Raw genomic sequence first — 22,345 nt, forward strand, 5'->3', positions numbered from 1 at the left:
GGCAACGGTTGCCCAGTGTGTGCAGAACAGGGTCAAGCTTGAAAGAAGCTGGGTCAAGCAATACAACTATGTCATCGAGTCTGAGACAGAGTACAGATCTTTTATTTGTTATAGTTAAGTACGTGACAGAAGCCAACTGAAATTACGGACTTTTGATTACTTTTGATTTCTGGATTGAGTTCTTCTATTGTATATCTATACAGCACTTCTCATTATTGCAGTACAAGATCTGAGGTGGAGGCCTTGGGTCTTCTTGAGTTTTGCTGAAGTTCCTCACTGCAAAATGCATTAGCAGAACTGCTTGTTAAATTTCATCCTAGGCACAGTTTCAGCAGTCAGGGTGTCAGTGCTCTGGCTACATTGTTGTCTTGCAGTTAAAAACACTAAAAAGTTCACAGCCAAGGTGTGAAAAGTAATTAGAATGTATCACTGGGTGCTGGGTATAAGCAATTATCTATGAATATATAAAGGCTCTATTTTTCTCCACAAACAGGCGACATTGTTAAAATTATTTAAAATGAAAAAGAAAGTCACTGACTCAGACATGGAGAGATTGGGCGGATAACTTTATTAGTTCCCAGTCTAAGGTCTGTAGTGCAGATGCTAATCTAATATCAAGACTGCATTAAAATAAAGTACAAAATATGGGAAAAGAGAACTCCGTTTACCCTGTAAGGCTGATGCTGTACATGAGTTTGATTTTTCTGCTCAAGGCCAGCTCTATTCAACTTTCAACTTCAGCTCTGGCTGTTAAAGAACACTTGGAAAAAGGAGCGCTAGCACCTTCGTTCTTGCTCAATATGGGATCTGACTGTAACGCATTCCTTTTATTGAATGTGCTGAGTTTTGAGAAGTTCTGCAAAAGTTAATAGTCAATTTCATTTCTGTTTGCATTTGGTTTTTTAAACCTTCTTTAATGTTCTTACTTTGTTTAGTAAATCAAATTTGTAAGCAGGAATTTGCAGAAGGGAATCTGATAAAATACTGGCACTGTGCAACCTAATCTGAAGGGCTGATTTTGATTTGATTTTTTTGTGTGTGTGTTTTTGACACACTTGCTGTGCAACTATATTTATTAACAATAAGAAAGCAAGAGTGACAAATGCTGCTGTCTGTTTTTTCTGCTTTTTCCTCATCAAATGGCCTGGCTGCTCTGTTAAGTACTTGTCGTGTTGCCCAATATTAAGTAGAGTCATTCCAGCTGAACTGTATGTCATAAGTCCTCTAGGATAGGAGATATTGAGTCTTCTGTAATCCAGGTGATATTGGGATGTCTGTCTTCCAGGCAGAAATATGAGTTCTGGCCCTGCTGCCTGCAAGGGGGTCCTGCTGTTCAAGGCAGATGATACGTGAATAATCCAGTGTCCTAGAGTAGCATAGATTTCATAAAGTAGTATATAAAATTCAACATATATGTTGTGAATGTGTATAACTGAGCAAGAGGACATATACTGGTGTCTCTTGTAAAATGCAGCCTCGTCACGAATTGTAAGATTTTTCTGGGTTTAGTCCATTCATCTATTTTCTTGATAGGCTGGAAGTAATGATTGTCAAAATTACTATTGCAAATAATGCCCTCCTGTGTTAGGAAGACTACTGCTGCACATGACAACAAATAATGGCAGTGGCTGTCAAGGAACATGAACACGGGAGGGGCCTGGATCAGGTGTATGCTTTACACCATCAGGTATTCCAAGAAAAGTCAGAGTAGCAGATACGTAGAGTGAAATTATGACTTTAAAGTTATGACAAGACTCAAAAGAAAGTGAACAAATTGAGGTTCTGAGAAGATCCAAAAGTTTCTTGTATTGCAGTAAGCGTGGTTTTATCAAATTCTATTCTATAGTTCATAATCTGATAACTCCTTCAAGACAAGATAAACATTTATAATTTGAAATACCTCCCTGTGCCTTCCATCCCTGGTTTGTAATCAAAAGAAAGTCATTCTGACAATCTAAATTCAGTCTTTCCTGAGTAATTATTATAGGGGAATTTAGCAAAATACTATCTAGTGGTACCCACCAGTGGATCAGTATTAACACCTACATTTGCATTTGAAGCTAATTTTCAAAGTATTTCTCTTAATTTGCTAGGAAGATACCTGTCAAGTTAGCAATTAAACTGTAATTTGGTCACTGAGGTGTTTGCAAGGATTAATAGATCTCCCTCTTAAGCGTGTGCTCCTGGGTTTGAAATAATAGCTATACTGCGCGGTAGCATGACCCCACTTGAGTTTCACACACACATGCACAAAATCAAATTCCATCACATTTTAATGCAAATTTTACCTTTGCAAATGATGCCCTGAAAAGAATGAGTTTCCATGGTAACCTTAGGGAACACATAACCTGTTTATCATAACTTCTCCATGAAGCAAGACAGGGGGTGGGGAACATGCTTTGATGTCAGCTATATTTTTCTGTAGACAGCATTCTGCTGCAGCACATATAGAGAATTTACCAAAATGCTCTTGTACTGTCCTAAATAAACTTTTTTCCTTTTCTTAGAAACAGAAGCGGTCATATGGAATAACATAGGAGGGAACTGCAGTATGCAGTATTCAAAAGCATTAACTGACCTTTCAGCTCCTGTCTATAGTTTGACAACTAGGTCAACATTTTGAAAGACCAATCACAAATTAATACTTAAAATAGATCTCTTCCACACTTTCTCTCTCCTTGCTTTCCCTCCATGCTTTATGTTTGGCCCTCAGGTATCCCTGCCACTTTTCAAAGGCACTTTAAGTTTTTTGTTTTCTTGTTCTTCCACTTCACTGCTGAAAGTACTGTTTGAAAAACGCCTTGAAATATCTCTGAACTCCTACATTGCAGAGCTACCACAGAAAAGAATATATTGATTATACTTCACATTCAGTGCTGACTTTCAGAGTTGAGGTGGTGGCTTCTGGAGCTGCCATTAGTGAGGAGTGAGTTTGATGGCTGCAAGCATCTGCAAGGTTGTATTTTTCCTGCAGATGCACAGTAACTCCTGGCTAAAGGAAAGTATGTCTGCAACGTTTTTTTAAGGTCATTAGGAGTAAGGAACAGATGTTGAGGTTTTTCAGAATGCTGCTTTGAAGTGCCATTTAGGAGTCAACTGACAAGACTGACCCTATAGGCAGTGATTTTTGGGACTGGAACACAGAGGAACCATTGCCCACAGTTACCCATCTGGTATCCATCTGGTACCAGCAAACAACAGACAGTACCAAATCACAGAGAAACTGTACCAACTGCTAAATTGGTATCAGCAAGCAAAGAAGGTCGCCACCCAACAGCAGTTGCAAGCAGGAGAAACAATGTCTGTAACATTTACAGACTGGTATCTGAAGATCCGGAGGAACCTGATGCCATAGCATATGGAAAGCAATTCCTCTCTCTAAGCCTGCTTATGCTGATGTTGTTTGTTCAGTATTAACCCAGGTTTGGGATCTTTTTTTTTTTGTTAACCATATTGAATTTGCAGTGTGGAGAGGTTTTGTCATGATGCCATTGAGAGAGCGCCTCTCTTTAGTGGCATCTATGTTTAACAGGATTAAGGTGGTTTTAATACCCTGTGCTACAGACTAACCATTCAAATTCTAGGAGTACTATTCCAGAGTGGTGTCAAATCACAATGGAAGGAGATGAGGTTAACTTTTAACTCCGTGACGATTTAATTTCTGCTGTTTTTCTTTGATGTGAACTATTCTTGGGGAGAGCTGTGGCAGGGGGTTGTTTCCCAATTTTATTGCCATCTTCCTCTTTTTCCCTTTGTTCATTTTCCCCCTTCTTCCTCCTTTTCTTCTTTTGAAGCAGTGTGCTGGTTTGTACAGTAGCTAAGTGTTTAGAATGTAATAATACAACAGTGAGAGATTTACTGCCTCTAGGCGCTACCCCTCTACTCTTGAGGACCTCCAGCAAGGCATGATTTTATAGACAATGAAAGGCTCTCTCTCCCCTGTGAAGCCGCCTGCCTGCAGGAAGCTTTTCACTGTCTATTTCCACTACTTGCTCTGCAATTTAGTTCCATGCCCTGCTATTTCCCCCTGCCCTCCGTCTTTCCTTCCCTGACATACACATGCATATGCCCCCCGCGTACAAATTCAGCACAAACACCAGATGTAGGTAGATACGGCAAAATAGCATTATCTCAATGTGTGCGTTAAAAACCTCAAAAATATCCCAGATATTTTCATTTTGCCATCCTCATCATAAATGGAAATATTGATCTGTCTCCTGTTTGCTTTCCAGGTACTGACACTGTCATTTCATTTTCCCTAAAAAGAACACAAGCTCATAGCTGGGCTGCAAAGCATGGCCATTACACCCTGGCATTGGTGCCAAGAACTCTGCTGACTTAGCTAGAGAAAGATGCTGAAAGCCCCTGACTTTGAGAGAAAATTCAATTCAATTTACTTCATACAGTGTCTCTCATGAAGTATTTCAAAATGCCTTATATCAGGAGATAACATAATGAGAAAATGCTTTAGAGAACTGGGTATTCAGATGGCAAGACAAAATGATACACAACAATGAACTGGAGTAAAAGAAAAGATGACTGTCATTTAAAAGCAGTAATCATCTGGATAAGTAGTCTTGTAAACTAATTACAGTGAGAAGAGAAGCAAAGAATGCAAGACTGGGAGGAACAAGAAGCAGCTTAGTTTCAAACAGGCTACAGCAGAGGACTGGTTTCATGGGGGGGAAGGAATTGTGCACAGCATTGTAGAACAACTACAGGAGATCTGCTTTAGAAATGTATTCACATGTATGTATTATGTATGCTGTATATTGCATCACAAGTGTATCTCAGTGACAAGTTAAGTTATTCTCTCTAGTGGCTAGGAAGAGATTAATTACATTGGTCTGGTTCAGTGGAAGAGCAATTGAAATGCCCCCTTGTAATTGGAAAGAGTCCATGCTGATGGGTGCTGAGGTTTTTTTTGGTTTGCTGCTTTTAAGTTTTGCTCTCAGCTCAAGGGTCTCTGCCTCTACTCTGAAAATAGGTTTGCAAGTGAGGGTGTCGCAAATCTGGTGCTCATTAAAGACAATTAAGAGGTGGAATTAACCAAAACATATTACACGACTAATGGAAAAAGAAGCCACCCACAGAGACGGACACAGGCCAGGAAATGATCTCATTTTGCATGGTCACAGGAAACCATAGTTCTCCAGCACCAGGGATCGGGGGATCACGGAGTGAGGGTTCAGAAAGCAGAGTGTTATCTTTGTGGGGCTGTGCAAAAACACTTTGCAGTTTTGGCTTCACCTCCATCTTTGCTATTTTCTCTCTACTTAGCGTTGCGAGATACAGCAAATGCTGAGAGCTTGTTTTCTACTAAGCTAAGGCAATTGCCATGTTTTTAAACTGTTATGGGAACAGCCTGTTTCCCTTTTAAAGTTCCCATCTGTGTTTGTATTTCCCTCAGTCTATTGCCTTTATAGAGAATTTTCCGCTCTCTCTAAATCTAAACCATTAGTTTCACCTCCTTGAACAAGAGGTAGGGCATTACTGAGGAGGAAAAGTAAATCCTGAGATAATCAGCCCTGCTTAATTCCAGCATGAAGCACTGCTGTCATCAGTGTTTCTGGTGTTCATTGTATAGGGAGAAGGGACAATGACTGTAAGTATGTACATTTGTATATGTGCATGTATATATGTGTACGTATATGTATATATGTGTAGAGAGAGAGAGAGACAGAAGGGAAGCATTTAATTGCGTAGCAAGCTGACTGACCAAGTAGCATTCTGATTGCATACAGCTGATTTTATAAGTGAAAATTTTCAAAACTACTCACCAGCAAAACCAAGATCATCAGCGACTCTGGAGTGTGTGTCTGTGTTTCTTACGGGGAAGAGGAAGGACGGTTTGATTACTATCTCTTTTTTCCTTTAGACAAGGATGTTTTTCTCACCCAAGAGAAATGCATTCTAGCAGCATGAACATAACTATTAATCAACACTTAAGCAATAATCAGTGAATGAAAAATGATGACCAGAAACTGAAAATGTACTTGCATAGCTACTTCGGCACTTTTCCTTTGAGATCATGCCCTTGCATTTTAACTTGAACAATTCTTATAAAATTAGTGCTGATATATTCCAAAAGGCGGTGATTTAAAAAGCCAGCACTTATTTTTCACTTTTAAAAAAATACTAACAGTGAATGATACATTAAGATCTGCATAAGTAATGTTATAAAGCTACCTCAGTAGTCTCTGAGATAGATCCTCGATGGATGCGAACCAGTAATATCTTACGGGGTTACTTCAGAGATGGAGATGCCGAGATCATCATCACTGGAATGCTGCGTTCAAGTGTGTGAAGACGTGTTCTGGATACAGAGATATAGATGTTTTTCCTGTGTATTTTCACCCAAAAAGGAGATACAGCCACTGAGAGATGCAGGTGTATGTCAGCTTTGGGAATGCCTCCAAGAGGAATCAAATGCTATTGAAATTAAAACAAACCACCCTCATCAGTATTTAGCATGCTTTCCCGAATCAGGGCCAAAGCACGTGGTAGCACCCAGCAGAAACCAAGGCTGTGAGACTCTACTAGGAGTGCAGCGATACCTTCCTTTAGCTCTTCAAGATGTTTTTTGTCAGACTTAGTCACAGTTCTAATAGCATCAAGTGTTTTTTCGAATAATCTCAAGACCAGACTATAGAATAAAAAGCTTAAAGTGAGCGTGCGCCTAAGAGAAAGAGGGCCCAACATGCCCTGTGACTGAGCCCAGAAAACAGAACTTCAGAAGTCTATGAGATCATGACTTGGTGATTGGGCTGTGAACGGGCACCTATAGCCAGCCATCTGTTGATTCACCTTCCCAAATTATTTACCCTGTATTTTCTGTTGACAAGAAAATAACAAAGTTTACATTAGTTGCCAGACTACCCAAAACAAACTTTGAAGGCATCAGGCTATGACTTGAGAACCTCTAACAACTACACTCCCAAAATGTCTGTAAAATGGAGTGGAAAGAGAAACACAAGATTTCTCAGGACCTGCTGGGAAGATACTGCTTCCTTCCTTATTTTTGAAAACTGTCCTGCGAGCAAGTTTGTAACAGGGAAGTTGAAAGTGCTTTCTCTCCAGTGGTGGAGGTGGTTTTGTGAGTTCCCGTGGAACATCATCTTGGTTTGCCATTGCAACCACTTAGTGAAGAAAAGCACCACTAAGAATATCAAAGAGTATTAAAGGTGCTGTCTTATATCCAAACAATGGTAAAGCAGTACTGATGGGCTCATATAACATTAGACTCTTCTTTGAGGACTGCTTCTGTCATTAAAATCAATGCAACTTAATTAAAGCAAATTATAGATAGATACATCTATAAATAAGATATTAAAGTGTGCTGCTGAATATGATAATTGCTGCATATTTAGCAATCAGCGTGTGTGTTCTGCTTTTGCCAGGAGGGATTTCTTTCAGTGGAATCAATGGAGCTTTATTAAAAACCATCCAAATTAGAGGGAGAAATGATGAGTGTTATAATAACGCAAAATCACTGTTTCAACTTTCATTGCAAAACCAGGAAAGCAAAATACATCCCTCTTTGTGTATGTAAGGAAAACATCAGGAAAATTCTTTTGAATCGTGGACACTGGTAGAATTTTTAATTTTTACCTTTTGATGGAAAACATAAAAAGGCTGGATGGAGGAAAACATGTTTTCTGTGGAAATGCTGGAGGTCGTGGAGGGTGGGATAATTAGGATATCACAGTAGTAAGGAACTAAGAAGACCCCTTCAATCAACTTCCTCCATTTCACAAGGAACATCCAATTCACTGCCTTACATAACCCACCTCTGTTTTAACAGCTAAAGAAGGTGTTAGTGAGTCAAATAGTGCTCTTAAATTTCACTTGTAGTCCCTAAAACCAGGCAAAGTGTTGAAATGCAAAAACTAAAATGGGTGAATTTTGGTGCTTCACCTGTGTTTGAAACATTGAGACTGGGGTGGGGAACAAATCCACTTTTACCTTTCTCAGTTTTTCTTCAGTTTTCACTTAATTGAAAACAAAAACCAACTGTGTCTCAGCAGAGGGGAGACCTGAAGGTTAAAGGGCAAATTCCGTTATACCATGGTTCTTTTTGGCATGCTGAATCTCAACCCATGTGATTAGAAACGCTCACAGACAAAAGAGGAGCTTTGAGAACAGAGGTCAGACCAGCATCTGAATCAAGTCCTTTAACAGATGATCAAAAGACTATTGAAAAATGTACTAGCAATGCAGTGGTACTGTGTGCCATGTTTATACACAGACTTCCAGGCAAAAAGCAGAACTGGGTGGCGTTTTCAAAGCACTTGGGTGATGGCAGAGCAGACGCCTCACTCTGCAGCCTTCCTGGGATGGCTCCTGTCTTTTAGTGCATGTCAGTCGTATAAAATACAGCGGTAGTATCATGCTATTTTTTATGGGGAGAAAACCACAACGCACGGGCTCAAGTGACTTTCCTGAGCGTGCACAGTGAGTAAGTTAAAAAGTTAGGAGTCCCAGGACTCCTGCCTTCACAAGCTCTTCCTAATCTCCCATAATTTTAAGTAAGTCAGACAGGACTGAAGTGTGGAGTCAGCGGTGTTTTGCACCGGTTCACAAACACGTAGCTAAAATCACACCGGCCTTGATGAAGTTATGCTGTTGCTACTTATTTAGTGGGCAGCATACATTCCTCAGTTTCTTTTTGATCTTAATGATAATTTAAATGTTTGGAGGAGGCTTATTGTTCAGAAGTGGGGGAAACAAAGGGTTAAAAAGAAAGAATAAAAAGGGCAAAGGAGATGTTTAGTGTATAAGTGATAAATGAATAACCCTGAATGCAGCACCCACTGTGTATTATTCCTTTTTAAGAGAGTGAAACTTATGACTCTGAGCTGTGGTTTTCTATAGCTAGTTAACAAGCTTTAAACTTTTTTTTTAACAAACTGTTCTCTGCAAAGATGATCAAAGTTTTCTATACTTGGGTCTAAATAAAATACCTGCAGGAGAGGGAACGGTGACTGCGGCTTTCTGGGAGAGCCACCTTGAAAATGGCTCTGTATCATTCTTTTCCTCATGAGCAGTACCCAAGGTCTTGAGTCTTCAGCCTGCCAACTTCACTCGGGAGGGACCTGGAGCAGGGAGCTTGGGTAGCTCAGGTGGGAATTTGTGAGAGGAGGTAGAGCCCCAGGCAAAAACACACTGTCCTGCCGAATGCGTCTCCACTGCTAGGGGAAGGAGTTGCTGCTGGCTTCCGTTTGCAGTGTGGTAGCTCTCACCTTGAGTTGTGTGCACATGCACAAGAGAAACTTGATTCTGGCTTCACGAAGCTTAAACTTAAAAAAGATCGCTATAGTTGTTATTGTTCATACCGCAACGGGTGTCCGACCCCAAATACTTTGATCCATATGAAAGGGGCAAAGGAGGCTTTTCTGCTAGCAGCTGGCCCTTTAGCCTTTAACAAACGCTTCAGGAGGAAGGCAGTGTAAGCAGGTGAGGAGGAATGAAATGCAGTGTCTCCTGGGAAAAAACATGGCCTCTTGCACTTTTCTGCACAGTTTTCAAGGTAGTCTCAAGCTTCAGGATTAAGTAAATCCTTTTTCTGCTCTTAAAGAATTGTTCTTCTGCAGCCCCAGAATTTTCCTGCAGGCAGTTCCTAGACCTATTTCAAGATACCTGCCTGCGGGTATACTCTACTTATGCCTTATAATTTATTTGCAAATATTTGAATGCTCCAAGATATTTGTTTCTGGCTTGATCTACGTGTGCATGTTCACATCACCTTTTTTTTACCTGTTTTATTTTTTCTTGGCAGGTTAGAGATATTTGCTGCTAGCTTATGACTTTGTGTGTTAATAATACACTTTTCTAATACATTTTGTATTAGAAAACTCCTCAAAGTGCCCTGCAGTTACTGTATTTGCCAGGGACATACCTTGCAGTGACACCTGCACAGCTTTCGTTTTCTCTTTTTCTTTACAGTTGCTTTCCCTTTCTGTCTGTTTCGGATCTGCATGTGAAACATGAAGCTCTGAATCTTTCTACAGTTTTCTGTCTTGAAACAAATGTGGATTCCGTTTGTCCAGGGAAATGGAGGGAGTCCCAGCCTGCACTCGTTCTTCTCTGCCTTTTGGCCCTTCACGTTAATCCCCTGCTGAGGGTGGGGAACTTGGAGAGAGGAGAGGAGCGCTCAGTGCCCACACCGCTCTCCAGTCTACGCATCCCCCAGCCTGGTTCTGCTGCTGGGGACTGGCGGGGATTTAATTAAAGATGCAGAGGTGTCATAGGGTTTTTTCTGAAGTGATGTATTTCTATCGCAGAAATCTTGTTTGCTAATGGAAATTACTGGTTTCAAAAAAAAAAAAAAAAAAAAAAAAGAGACTTGGACAACAAAAACGTTACTGGCTATGTAGAAAAAAATGCCTTTCCGGCACACAGAATCCTGACCGTGAAGGCATTGAGTTATACAGATGCAATGTCTCGCCCATTTGTCTGATACCTTGTCTCCAAGTGTGGCCACTGCTACATGCTTCAGAGAATTCATCAGGATTCCCAAAGGGGTGATTAGGGCAATAGCCTGCTGGTACAGAGGTTTCTGCCTGCTCTTCCATCTCAGGGAATGGCTGACTCTTTGAGGCTTTACCTCTCTTGAACCTGTCAAAGGCTTTACTCTCTTCTGCCAACCTGATGCCAGTTGTTTTGATTCATATGCGTATCCAGTTTATAATTTTGCATTCAACAAAACGCTTGGCCATACTAATACTTTGGAACAGTTAAGTTTCAAGAATTGTTTGTTGTGTTTTTTGATAAAGATAGCATTTCCTTTCCTCAGTTTCAGCATGCTGCTCTTTTAATTGCACTGATGGAACGATGGCTGTTTCTGTGTTTATCTCTACCCCATTATTTTTGCATATTCATGTTTTGCTTGTTAGTTGAGACCGCTCTAGACTAAGAGATGATCTCTTCATAATGATGGCTCTTATTTAAGTTGATGCCGTTAATTTAAACCCTAAAAATACGGGAGCGTGTTTTGGATCATTCTTTCTGTTGTTCATTACCATACATTTGTGAAGTGTATATTTCATCTGCTGTCACGTTTTCTCTTTACTGATTGGGGTGTTGGTCTCAAAAGCTCTTCCAGCCACCTCTGATACGGACTCAGCTAAGTGATGCGCTTCCCATCAGCTCCCACACCTCGCTGGTCACCTTGTGGTCAGCATCTGTTTAGCTTTGATAGGAGAGCCAGGTTTTAATCCTTTTCATTAAGATTATTGTTTGCTTGCCTAAATATTTTGTGATTATTAACTATGCGGTTGAAACCTCCGCACCTGTACTGAGGGCCAGCTGCGTACGTCCTGTTTCACGGAAGGAAGAGAAGCTGGAATATTTTGATCTTGTTAATTAGTATGTTTCACACTGATTTTTAGCTCAGTTTGTTGTAAAAGACAGCAAGGAACCCTTTGCTTTGACTCTCTCTGAAACATAAATAACTTTTACGAGGGAGGTGTTTCCATTTTCGCGGTTTCTCTCTTCATCAGGGTAGTATTTTATTCCGGGCACCATTTTGCTGGTGGCTGAGTGATGATACGTTTTTACTGTCGCGTGGACAGATGGAGAAGGGAAAGGAGAAGAAATGGCTGAGTCTTTAATTAGTCGTGCAGAGCCAGAGCATGCTTTTCCAGTGCGTCGGGGGTTTTATGTAGGGTGTGGAGACTCAGCTGTTCGATGGATCCAAATTAGCAAAATTGTGTATCCACCGCCAGGGTGTTTCTATGGCAACTGTCTCTCAAATCATATATACAAACAGACCTGGTGGGGGGTATCGCCTTCTCTTTGGTCTGTAGGAAACCATTGCAAAAGGGGCGGTTTCAGGCTGCAAAAAGCCTTCGTGGTGTAAATATTTTTTACTTTCTGGTGACTGGTGTAAGTTTGGGACCCCTGCTCAATGCTGGCACAATTCCGAATCTGTTTGTGGTTTTGCACGGTGGCTGGCTGCTGTTACTCCTGCTAGGTGTGAGAGTGGTCACCAGGAAACTTGCACAGGGTTGCGAATGCACAATTACCAGGCGCATCCTTTAGCTCATAAACATCTTGCTACTGCACCTGATTAATAGCCTATCTATAGCCATGGAGGTAGACCGTATACTATGTGGCTTTTGTGCTGAGCGAACCGAATGATACATTCATTTCTTTTCCCCTCATTCTTCTTCATAAAACAGCAGAAATCTGGAGGCTCTTCTCTCACCGGCGTACCTGGTGAATTAAAGGAAATCATCAACCTGATCAAATTAGCAGTGTAAGAACAGCCAAAGTGGCTGTGACTCTCAGCCTAAGTGACTCTATCTTTATAAATTCTCTCTACGTGTCACTTTTTCTGGTGGAAAAAAAATGAATGAACGATCCATTTAGCCTACTGCCCTCTTTTTGAAATGTAGGGCAATTATTGTTATTTTTTGCTCGTCCAAAGTCAGGTACTGCTAAAGCATTTCAAATCAGAGGTGGTTATTTCTTGTGTCCATCACTTCCACGAGGACTCCATTCTGTTTTGAGTCAGACAAAGGGGAGTTAGCAAGAGGCCTGTGCAAAACAATTTTTTTCACTGATGAGTGTCTTGGATGTTCAGTGAGCGGCAAGGTGCATAATGGTATTTGTCTAGAATAATTCCTAAGCTTGCCTAGTAGCTCCAAGGGGTAGTGCCTCTCTTTGCATTGAACTTGGCTTATGTAATGGGTCCGCAAGAAACTGTACACAGAAATGCTATGTAAAGGTAGATTAGACCTGAGTGCACCACCTTTCCCATTGTAGAAGCTTTTACACCTCTTCAGTGAAAATGATGTATTGTGTATAAATTGAAGGACTGACAGAAATGTACTCTAACCTGTAGAATGTGAAAAGCATGTTAATTTCTGTTTGTTTTCTCTTTTTATAATCAGGCATTTGCCGAAAGCCTGATGTGATTTATTCTTTTCTTTTTAATGAATTCTTAAAAATGTTGGAAAAGGCATTAAATCTTCCTTTCTGCTATTAATCTGTAAAAGGGGAAGGGAATTTTAAATGGCCTCTTAGTATATTGCTTTATAAAACTGCTGATTCTAGCAGCACCGGAATAGGAATACATACTAATGTAGGAAACACTGAAGGCAGTCAGAGCCTCCTGCCTTTATGGAGGAAAAGACTAATAGCTCCATTTTAACAAGGCTCTTAACACTTTGGGCCATCAGCAGGCATTGAGTGAGTGAAATTGGGAGAGCTCCTGTGTGCTAAAAGCATTGAAGTTCACCGTTTCGTACCCCACTTGGAGCCTTCCTGATAGAATTGTGCTCTCCAGCCAACGCTGGTTGCCATCTTGAAAACAAACCAAGTAGCGAGCTGGCATTTTGACTGAGTGCACTAATGCTTCACTTCTGAAATGGCACCAGAGCATGATAAATGCACTTAACTCCCAGCTGGATACTTAGCTTTGCAGTGGCGTTAGGGAAAGTTTCGGGATTTGTGTTAAGAACGAAAGCAAAGCCTGTTTATATCACGTTTTGTACTTGAGCAAAACACACGACTGGAGGAGAAACAGCAAACTTGGTACTAAGATGCTAGCTTTGATTCAAGTAGTTATGCCGCTGGTATCCAAAGGGGGGTGCTTACTTAATTAGATTACGTCCTCGTGTTACTGAATTCTAGGAGGAAGGCCAGCCGGGGAAGGAGCGAGAGTATCCTGGCTAGCACGCAGAGGAAAAGGCTCTGAAGATTGTACCCGTTCTAAACAGTTCTTTGATACGGAAGCCTTTCTTGTTAAAGTGATAAGATTATGTATGGGATTTGGAGCTTCTTTGAGCCCCTGCCTTTCTTTTGTTGATTTTGGCATGTTGCAGCGTCATGTGCTCTCTGCTTATCGTTTTGAGATGCATTGTTAGTAGCTGGGCTGCATAATTGATCTTCATCTCTAATTACTCTCCTCTCCACAGGTGCCTGGAAAAGGTCCAGATGGGAGCTCATACAATCTCCACTTCGAGGGGATGGAAAGGCAGTATGCATCCTTACCCAGGTACGGCACCAAGCCTCGTACACACACACTGATTCACCCTCCCTCAGATGGGTAGGGAAATCAGCCCACAGCTCATGTCCGGCTCCAACACGAGAGATTATTTTGCAATTTTGTCTTGTCACCTTTTGCTGCTGATTTAGGGCCATCTTTATAACTGTACTACTAATTTGGACTTTTGAATTTAAAAAAAAAGCGCTCTCATTGAACTTGTCAGCAGGAGTCATGATCCACAGGTAGAGAACATGACATTGAGGAAGCTGGCTCTGTAAGAGTTGCAACAGGTCGTAGCAGGGCATAAATGACTGAGTTTATAGTGATATAATCCTAGCTAGCATTGACAGAGTGCTGCTGTGGAAAGCCTCGATTACAGCAGCCACAGCTACTGAAGTCCCACTGTTGCTGCAAAGACCGTCTGACTAGCAGTCCTATTCCAGTAGAGCATCTCTGTGTTTCAACTGAACTCTGTGGAAATGAGAGCGAATTCTCTGAGGGCTTTTTTTAATTTTTAATCCTTATCAACTCAATGAAGAGTAATTCTAGTCTGAAACCAGTGGGGCATAACAAAAAGGAAGCGTTTTAAGAGATTTCAGTCCCGTTTCTGTGGGAGTTCTAATAGCGGAGTGTAAGATTTAGCAAGCCAGAAAGGGGAGTGAGAGGATGTTAGAAGAGATAGTGGGAAGCAGTGGGAGGAAAACAAAAATAGAAAATATTTCCCTTTTAGAATCAGAGGGCTGGGAAACACCTTAGAGGGGTGTCTACTTCCTGCACCTACAAGCAGGAAAAAAATTTGTAAAAGCAAAGCAAAAATAGCTATTTACAAGCAAGAAGAGATTCTTTCTTGTGAAGTAGTGCTGGCATTTAGGAAATCAGTGAATAGTTTCTTTTTGCTTCTTTTTCTTTTCCACTGAGCTATTTACAGTCAAAGGTGTAACTGGAGAGACTGATTGATAAATACGTAATGCTGCGTCCAATTCCAGATGAAAATACGAAGTATATCTTGTGTTTGGAAACCAATATATAAAGACTGTCTCACAAGACATTGTTGAATGTTTGTAGGCATTTTTAATGTACATGGTTTCTAAACCAAAGGGTGCGTCTGTAGTATAGTTACTGCCTTCAAACGATATTTGTGTCAGCCCTCGTGTTGGAAATTCGTTCTGTGCAGTAACTGGCTTTTCTAACAGAATCCTGCTTTCCAGCAGTGTGTCCTGTATGTATTTCCTGATCAGGGTGGATATTCTTACTGTCCTGGGTAAATAGCCATCTTTTTTCATGGTCTTCCAACGCTCACGCTCATGTCTCCTGTCATGTTTTTAGCAGTGGTTTTTGCAGGTTAGGTGTAGTTTAATTATGCACACTCTTTTTTATCTATTTTAAACTTCAATTTTGTTGAGTGCTTCCTTGTGAATTACAAGAATAAATTAGCAACTGGTGCCCAGTGTAACTCTCTACAGCAATTTTCGCATTCCTGTGTCATGTCTCCTTTTATTCGTTTTCCCTTTAAGCTAATCAACGTTATTTTTTCAATTTTTATAACATGGAAGTTTCCCAGTGAAGTAACTTTCATCCACCTGAATTATTTTTATTTCACCGGTATTCCTTTTGAGTGAGGATGGCCAGAACTGAGCACAACACTGCAGGTGCGGGCGTGCCCTTGCTTTAAGCAGCAGCGTTCTGTGTATTCCTTCTATTCCGTTCCTTTTTGAGCCCGCTGCATCCTCAGCATGTCCCTGAGGGGTGTGTACTGCTCGCCTCTGCACCCTGCAGTTTTGTGGGTTTTTTGTTTGGTTGGATTTTTTTATAAAGTAGGTCTGTCTGCTTCAGATCATGAATCTCACAGTGTTCTTCCCAAAACCTCCATTTAACTTGCTGGAAACATGACTCTGTAGCTCTTACGACAGGTTTGAGTATTTAGCTGGCTGGAACTCACCATTTAGGAAGTCATCCAAACATTCAATAAGCTTTTGGAGATCGGTGTGAAGAGCGCAATTTCTCTCAGTGCCTAAGAAGATTATGCTGGAGAGTGAGAGGGCCTGCACTTCAGAGGGGTTGTGTGCTTCCTGACCCGAACACTCGCACTGCCACACACCGTCCATGCCATTGCCACGTCTCCAGAGGGTTTCTACCCTGGCAGGAGCAGAGCTTTGGGACAGCGCACCCTTGGGTGGGCCCGCAGTCCAGCAATCAGCTGCTGCCTTACATGCTTTGCTTTTCTAAGTTTTGCAGTTTCATGTTACTGCAGTAATTAAGCCCTGGCAGTCACGAATGACTAGATTGCTACAGTGAGGTCTAAATCCAGAAGAAGGGGATGCAGTGTCAATTGCCAGCCACTAATGGAAATGAGCGATTTCTTTTGTTCTCATGGCTGACTGCCCAGGAGTATAGAGGAATCCAGGTAAAAACAACCCATTTGCCAACCTATTCTCAGTGGAGGATCCATGAATACTACTATAATGGGCAGCTTTATTAAAAAAAAATAAGAGAAAGAAATCGGCAGGTAGAAAGAAATATAGAGGTAGTATTTCCTCAAAGAGCAGCTTTCTTCTCCCCAGCATTCTAGTATTAGTTCATGGTTTCCTGTCCTTGTCTTGTCTATGTCCTCACCTTGGTCAAACCACTGAGCTGCATTTGGTATGAACGTAGCATATGATCATCTGCATACTCAGTCATTTAAGTTTAAGCAGTTTAATAAGAGGTGCTTAAAGAGACTTCAGATGAGGGTTGTAGATGCTGGGAAACAGATTCTTACTGCAATATTGTGTTGAGTCCGGGAGGATATGACCTTTGCCTGCTGCTCTGGTGTGGCACAACACAAGGAAAGAGAAGAAAGTGCTTGGACTGCAGCCAGTTTCACTGGACGAGGAGGGAGGAGGGGATCTGTGCCATGTCAAGAGTAGCTGGGACCTACGTGGAGAAGCTGTTCTGCTTACCTGGAAGCCAGCAGGAGTCATGCCAGTGTGTGTGGGCATGGACAAATTGAGTAAGAGAGCTTTGATTTTCCTCCCCACTGGGCAAGAAGGAGGAATGATCGCCTGCCAAGTAGCTTTATGAATGTCTGGTGTCCCTAAGGCACTACCCATTCCCATGCAAAGGCACACACCCTGCATGAAGAGGAAGTCAGACTGCCAGCAGCATCCGAACACGGCTGCGGGGTTGTAAAAGTCTAAGCTTTGAAACATCGTGCTGCTTTGCCCTTTTGTTTTGTATTTTTTCGTCTTTCTCTGAAGCTGCTAATTTAAGCCTATATATTATGGGCCAAATTCAGGTGATACAACTCTGTATTAACTCTATTTGAGGCATTCAGCTGTGTCAAGTGTGCTTGCCTTTTCAGTAGGTGAAGCAGCAAATCCAGTGTCCCACTCTGACTGAGCTCAGGGGTGCCCTTTTTGCCTTTGAGTGGAGGATCTGTTCCTGTGTAAGGTTGCAATTTTAATTAAAAGCTGAAAACAGGAGGCAGCAGCCTTTGGAGGAAGGCTTTGTATGTGACTGGCTTAATGAGTGGCCAGCTGAGTTACGTAGTTAAGTTTCTAGGTAAAATAATGCCGGTCTGTAGACTCGGTTTGGAAATGTCTACAGAGGCAAACATCTGAATTAGATGATAAGTGGCTGTGGCAGGAGAGTGGCAGGTCTTCATCTCACACTGCATTGTGCTGCTCTGTCTGCGGAAAAGCAGCAAAGTGGGAAAGACAGAATGGAAGGCTTTGCAAGAGCGATACAGTTCTTTGCACTCAGTACTTACGTGTTGCCCTGGGGCTACAGCTAAGTAGTGCTGAGTAGTAGTATTAAGCAACGTTAAATCCTCCTGCTTAGGAGGAGAATGGTTTGATTCTTATACCTTTTAGCCTCATCTTTTGGGAAGAGGAACAGGGCAAGGGTGTGGGAGCCAGAAAAACATTTGTATTTTTTAAGATGGTTTTAATGCCTGTTTTCTTCATTTGTGTAATCCAGAATATTTTCCCGATGGAGCTATGGAACAGATATGAAGCTGAAGCTGCTCTGTCTGTTCATAGTTTTATTTTTGAGCTTGTTTTTATGGAAGTCTGTCTTAATGTAAATCACAGTCTTGCCAATGGCAGCCTTGTTTGGAGAAATCTCGTGTTCGAGGACACGTTTCTTTTCTCTGTTGATGGAACAGCTGGCTGTGACCAAAAGCGGACTGTCAGACACTGAGATGGGACACTGGTGAAATAATGAGTGTAGATCAGAAAGCTCAGCCATCTTCCTGGTAAAAAATGCTGATTCCAAAGGAAAGCTCGTACTCCAGACTTTCCCTAGAATCCTCGTAATATTGAAAAACAGGCATTTTTGTCAAGAAAAGGGGTGGGGCTGAAAAGGCAAGTAAGAGTATTAGAAAATAACTGCTAGCATGGAAAAATGACTTCAGGCTGTGTAGATGAGTTCAGCTGTATTGCTGTGGCTGGGAGGAGACCACTGAGTAAACTGGTAATTGGCTTACCGGACTATCTGAACATGCATCTTAAAACTGGGAAACTTGCAAATGTATTATGGAACTAGCCTTGCAATACAGTGGCGGCAGATAGTCTTGCCATGCTGGAAGCTTCTCTGCAGATTGCCCATGCAGCTTGCACTTCTTAAAGCAGTAGCTAAAAGCTGCACATCCTCCATTTCTAGGTGTGAAGCCAGAAAGGACAACTTTGATTACCTTGTCTGAGCCCTCAAAGACCTTCTACGTTTCTGCATCAAACTAAATTTCAATTTTGAGCCATTGCATTTTTTTTATAAATGTATTTACAAAAGCATCTAGCCTAGAATTAAAATGCCACGTTGTGGAGATTTCATTAAATTCTTCAGAGCTTAAGTATTTTACTGTTTAAAAAGAGTATGCCTTTTATTTCCGAAGTCTGAAATTAGCCAATTTCAGTTTCTAGATGCTGTGGTAAATATTTTTTTCTGTTAGATTTTAAGAGCCAAGCCTGCAAAATGCCTCCCCTTCAGTATTTCTGTCCAAGTGCAAGGTCCTCCAAGTGCAAGGTCCTGTACCTGGGGAGGAAGAATGCTAGGCACCAGTACAGGTTAGGGGCTGACCTGCTGGGAGATAGCTTGGAGGAGAAGGATCTGGGGGTTGTGGTAGACAGTAAATTATCCATGGCCCAGCAATGTGCCCTTGTCGCCAAAAAGGCCAATGGAATCCTGGGCTGCATAGGGAAGAGTGTGGCCAGTAGGTCGAGGGAGGTCATTCTCCCCCTCTACTCGGCACTGGTGAGGCCACAACTGGAATACTGTGTCCAGTTTTGGGCTCCCCAGTTCAAGAGGGACAGGGAACTGCTGGAGCGAGTCCAGCGAAGGGCAACTAAGATGATTAAGGGCTTGGAGCACCTCCCTTATGAGGAAAGGCTGAGAGAGCTGGGACTCTTTAGCCTGGAGAAGAGAAGGCTGAGGGGAGACCTTATTATGGCATACAAGTATCTAAAGGGTGGGTTGAAGAAGGATGGAGCCAGGCTCTTTTCATTGGTTCCAAGTGACAGGACGAGGGGCAATGGGCACAAGTTAGAACACAGGAAGTTCCGTTCAAATACACGGAAACACTTCTTTACGGTGAGGGTGACAGAGCACTGGAACAGGCTGCCCAGGGAGGTTGTGGAGTCCCCTTCCCTGGAGATTTTCAAGACCCGCCTGGATGCAGTCCTGAGTAATGTGCTCTAGGCAATCCTGCTTTGGCAGGAGAGTTGGACTAGATGATCTCTAGAGGTCCCTTCCAACTCTGATAATTCTGTGATTCTGTGATTCTGTGATTATTTGTATTATCTATTAACCTCCCTTTCAATAAATTAAATGGGTTGAGCCCTTAGGTCTTACACTATAGAGCATGAAAACAGCCTTGACTCAAGGGGACGGAGTCCCCATGCAGTCAGTTTATGAGGTAGCCTTTAGAGTTGAGTCAGAAACATTTCCAACTCTTTGGATCAAAAGTAAAGTTTCTGTAACACCTATGTCATGAAGAGATAAGGTTCCTCAAACAGAAGGAATGGATTACTTAGCAAGTTTCATTAGCTTTTTATTGCACTTGAATGCTCTTGCCTTTTTTTTACTAACGAAGTTTATTTAAAAAATGCAAGATTTCTGTAATTTAATTGAATCCCAAAAATGCCATCAGAAAGTGACTTGACACAAATCACAAGAAAAAGTTAATTGTCTATTAAATAAGAGTCATCATTCACCACTGTCTAGCAGAATCTGAAATTAATATACTGACATTACTTAAATATGTATATAGTGTATTCTCATGGTTAACAAAAAAAAAATCACTATTTTAGTGCAGACTATAATTAGCTGCAAATCAACTTGTCAGAGCATTCCCGACCTATGGGAATTGACTAACCAAGGAGCACAGATGAAAAAGCAAGGCTTAACATCAGTTATTTAAATCAAAATTCCCTGCTTGTTGGCTTAAATCACAATTAAATTTTTTTGCTTTGAATCACTTTGATTTAACTTATTCCATCCCACATTGCAAAAAATCTGTCCCCTTTCTCATTTTGTGTACTTCATTTACATTCCTCCTTGACATCCGACAGTATGTTACGCAGCATTGATCCAGCAGTGCAGTTGTGGTTATAGCTGTCAGCTGGGGGATGCGTTGTTCTGGTTGTTTTTTGGGTTTGACCTGTCTGCACTGACAAGTGCCGTGCGGCGGCACAGTGATTCTCAGCAACGGTGACAGTGTTACTCTGTCCCACAATACTGCTGCTGTTCTGCCAAGTTATCTTCCAGGGACCTTCCTGGTGCTCAGCCACTTCTTAGTAACAGTCTGCCTATCAGTTTTCCACTGTTCCTCTCTTCAGTTGACTTGGTTACATGACACCACTGAATTTGCTTTTTCTTTTTTTTAGCCCAAAGTCGTGCTTCATGGCAGGCAGAGGGTGGAAATGCTGGGGCAGGCTGCAGGTATCGCAGGGAATGCCATTGCTGCACTGTAGCATTGTTTAAATTGGAGCATTGTTCAGCTGGTTAAAAAGAGCATCTACAGATATATTTTCATAAGGGGGGGGAGGGGGTTTGCCAACCTTTAATGACAGTGAAATAGCTTATCAACCCAGTCCAGAGTCAACAAAGTCTTAGTCTGTCAATGAAATTGTGATACTGGACGTATATTATCCACTCACAAAACAAACCTATTGACTTTTGGTGCATGATATAATACACAATATTTTTTATAAGGCCCAAATTTTTCTCTCCAAAGTGGTGCAAACCAATAAAGGGCAGGGTGGTGGGAAAGTGTTTTGTAGTTTCAGGTAGCTGAAAAAAGTCTGTGTCTCCCCTATTCCTCATATTGATTAAAATTAAGAGAAGAGGGTCAAGATAAAGATTTGAGAATCATTTGTGAGTGTGGTGGGTTTTTTTATTATTTTCAATGTAAATCTTTTTTTTTTAATAGTCCCCTGACATAACTGCAAAACTAAGACGACTTGATAATTTGGAGTTTTAAATAGGATTAGAACTAAGTAGGGCGCAAAAATGAATGGCCCACCTAATTTCATGATCCTAGTCATGTGAAATATATTCAAACAGTATATTCTATGGTATACTTGATTATTAACTTTCTCCTCCGTTTTAATCATCTAAAGTAATATCAGTAACTCAGGGCTATTTTTTAAATAGGATTTTTATCTTGACAGCTGTACTTCCATTGAAAATGCAGAAAAATCTTATCTGTCTGTATCTTCCAATGTGGTGATCTCATTATACATGAAATATGTGTATGGTTTTAGTTGGGTTTTAAGTCCTGGCAGATGAATTTAGAATCAGGTTTAATGGAAATACTGGTCCTACTCAAGGACCTCCAAGATATGTTGCAATAAACCAGCCAAAATGAAATACAGGCAAAGAAAAAAGATCATTCTCACATGCTAAAGCACAAGCTTGGGAACCAAGCTGATATGCTCATTAAAAGATTAGCTTAAATCCAATATCAAACAGTTTAAGATTTGCTTAGCTAACTTTACTTAACTCTGCAAGGTAATAAAACTGATTGCTGTGGAAACTGCCCAGTGTCTCTGAGATGTCAGGAAAGTCGTTGTATTTCAAGAAGGACAGAGTCCAAATCCATAGCATGACACCAGATTTGTGATACGTACGTGCAGGAGAAAGCTGGAAGTGCTCTGTTGCAACCTGTTCTGTTTTATCTCAGTTTCAGTTACTTTGCTGCAGTGTGCCATGGTACCAATATCACCTCAGAGTCATATGTGAAGTCTGAAGGCCTTTTTGTGTATGGTGTCAAAACACATTTGTCCAAAAAACATGCTGAGTTCATAAATAACCTGTGTATACCTTCTACAGGGAAAAAGTCTCAGACATGAAAAGCAGAGCAGGTAGGAAAGGGTC

At 41.3% G+C, this 22,345-nt stretch overlaps 1 protein-coding gene across 1 annotated transcript in view; it reads left to right on the forward strand.

Moving 5' to 3' along the window:
• PARD3B (par-3 family cell polarity regulator beta) overlaps positions 1–22,345 on the forward strand; it is a gene marked incomplete at its 5' end in the record, with an annotated part of 298,721 nt that overhangs the window by 257,033 nt on the left and 19,343 nt on the right. The window contains one exon of the mRNA XM_082483978.1: positions 13,923–14,002. Coding sequence (XP_082340104.1) covers positions 13,923–14,002 — 80 coding nt within the window. The remainder of the gene's footprint in view (positions 1–13,922; positions 14,003–22,345) is intronic.

Source organism: Vanellus vanellus (genome assembly GCF_965231255.1).
Source record: "Vanellus vanellus genome assembly, chromosome: 5".
In the NCBI taxonomy this organism is placed as follows: domain Eukaryota; kingdom Metazoa; phylum Chordata; class Aves; order Charadriiformes; family Charadriidae; genus Vanellus; species Vanellus vanellus.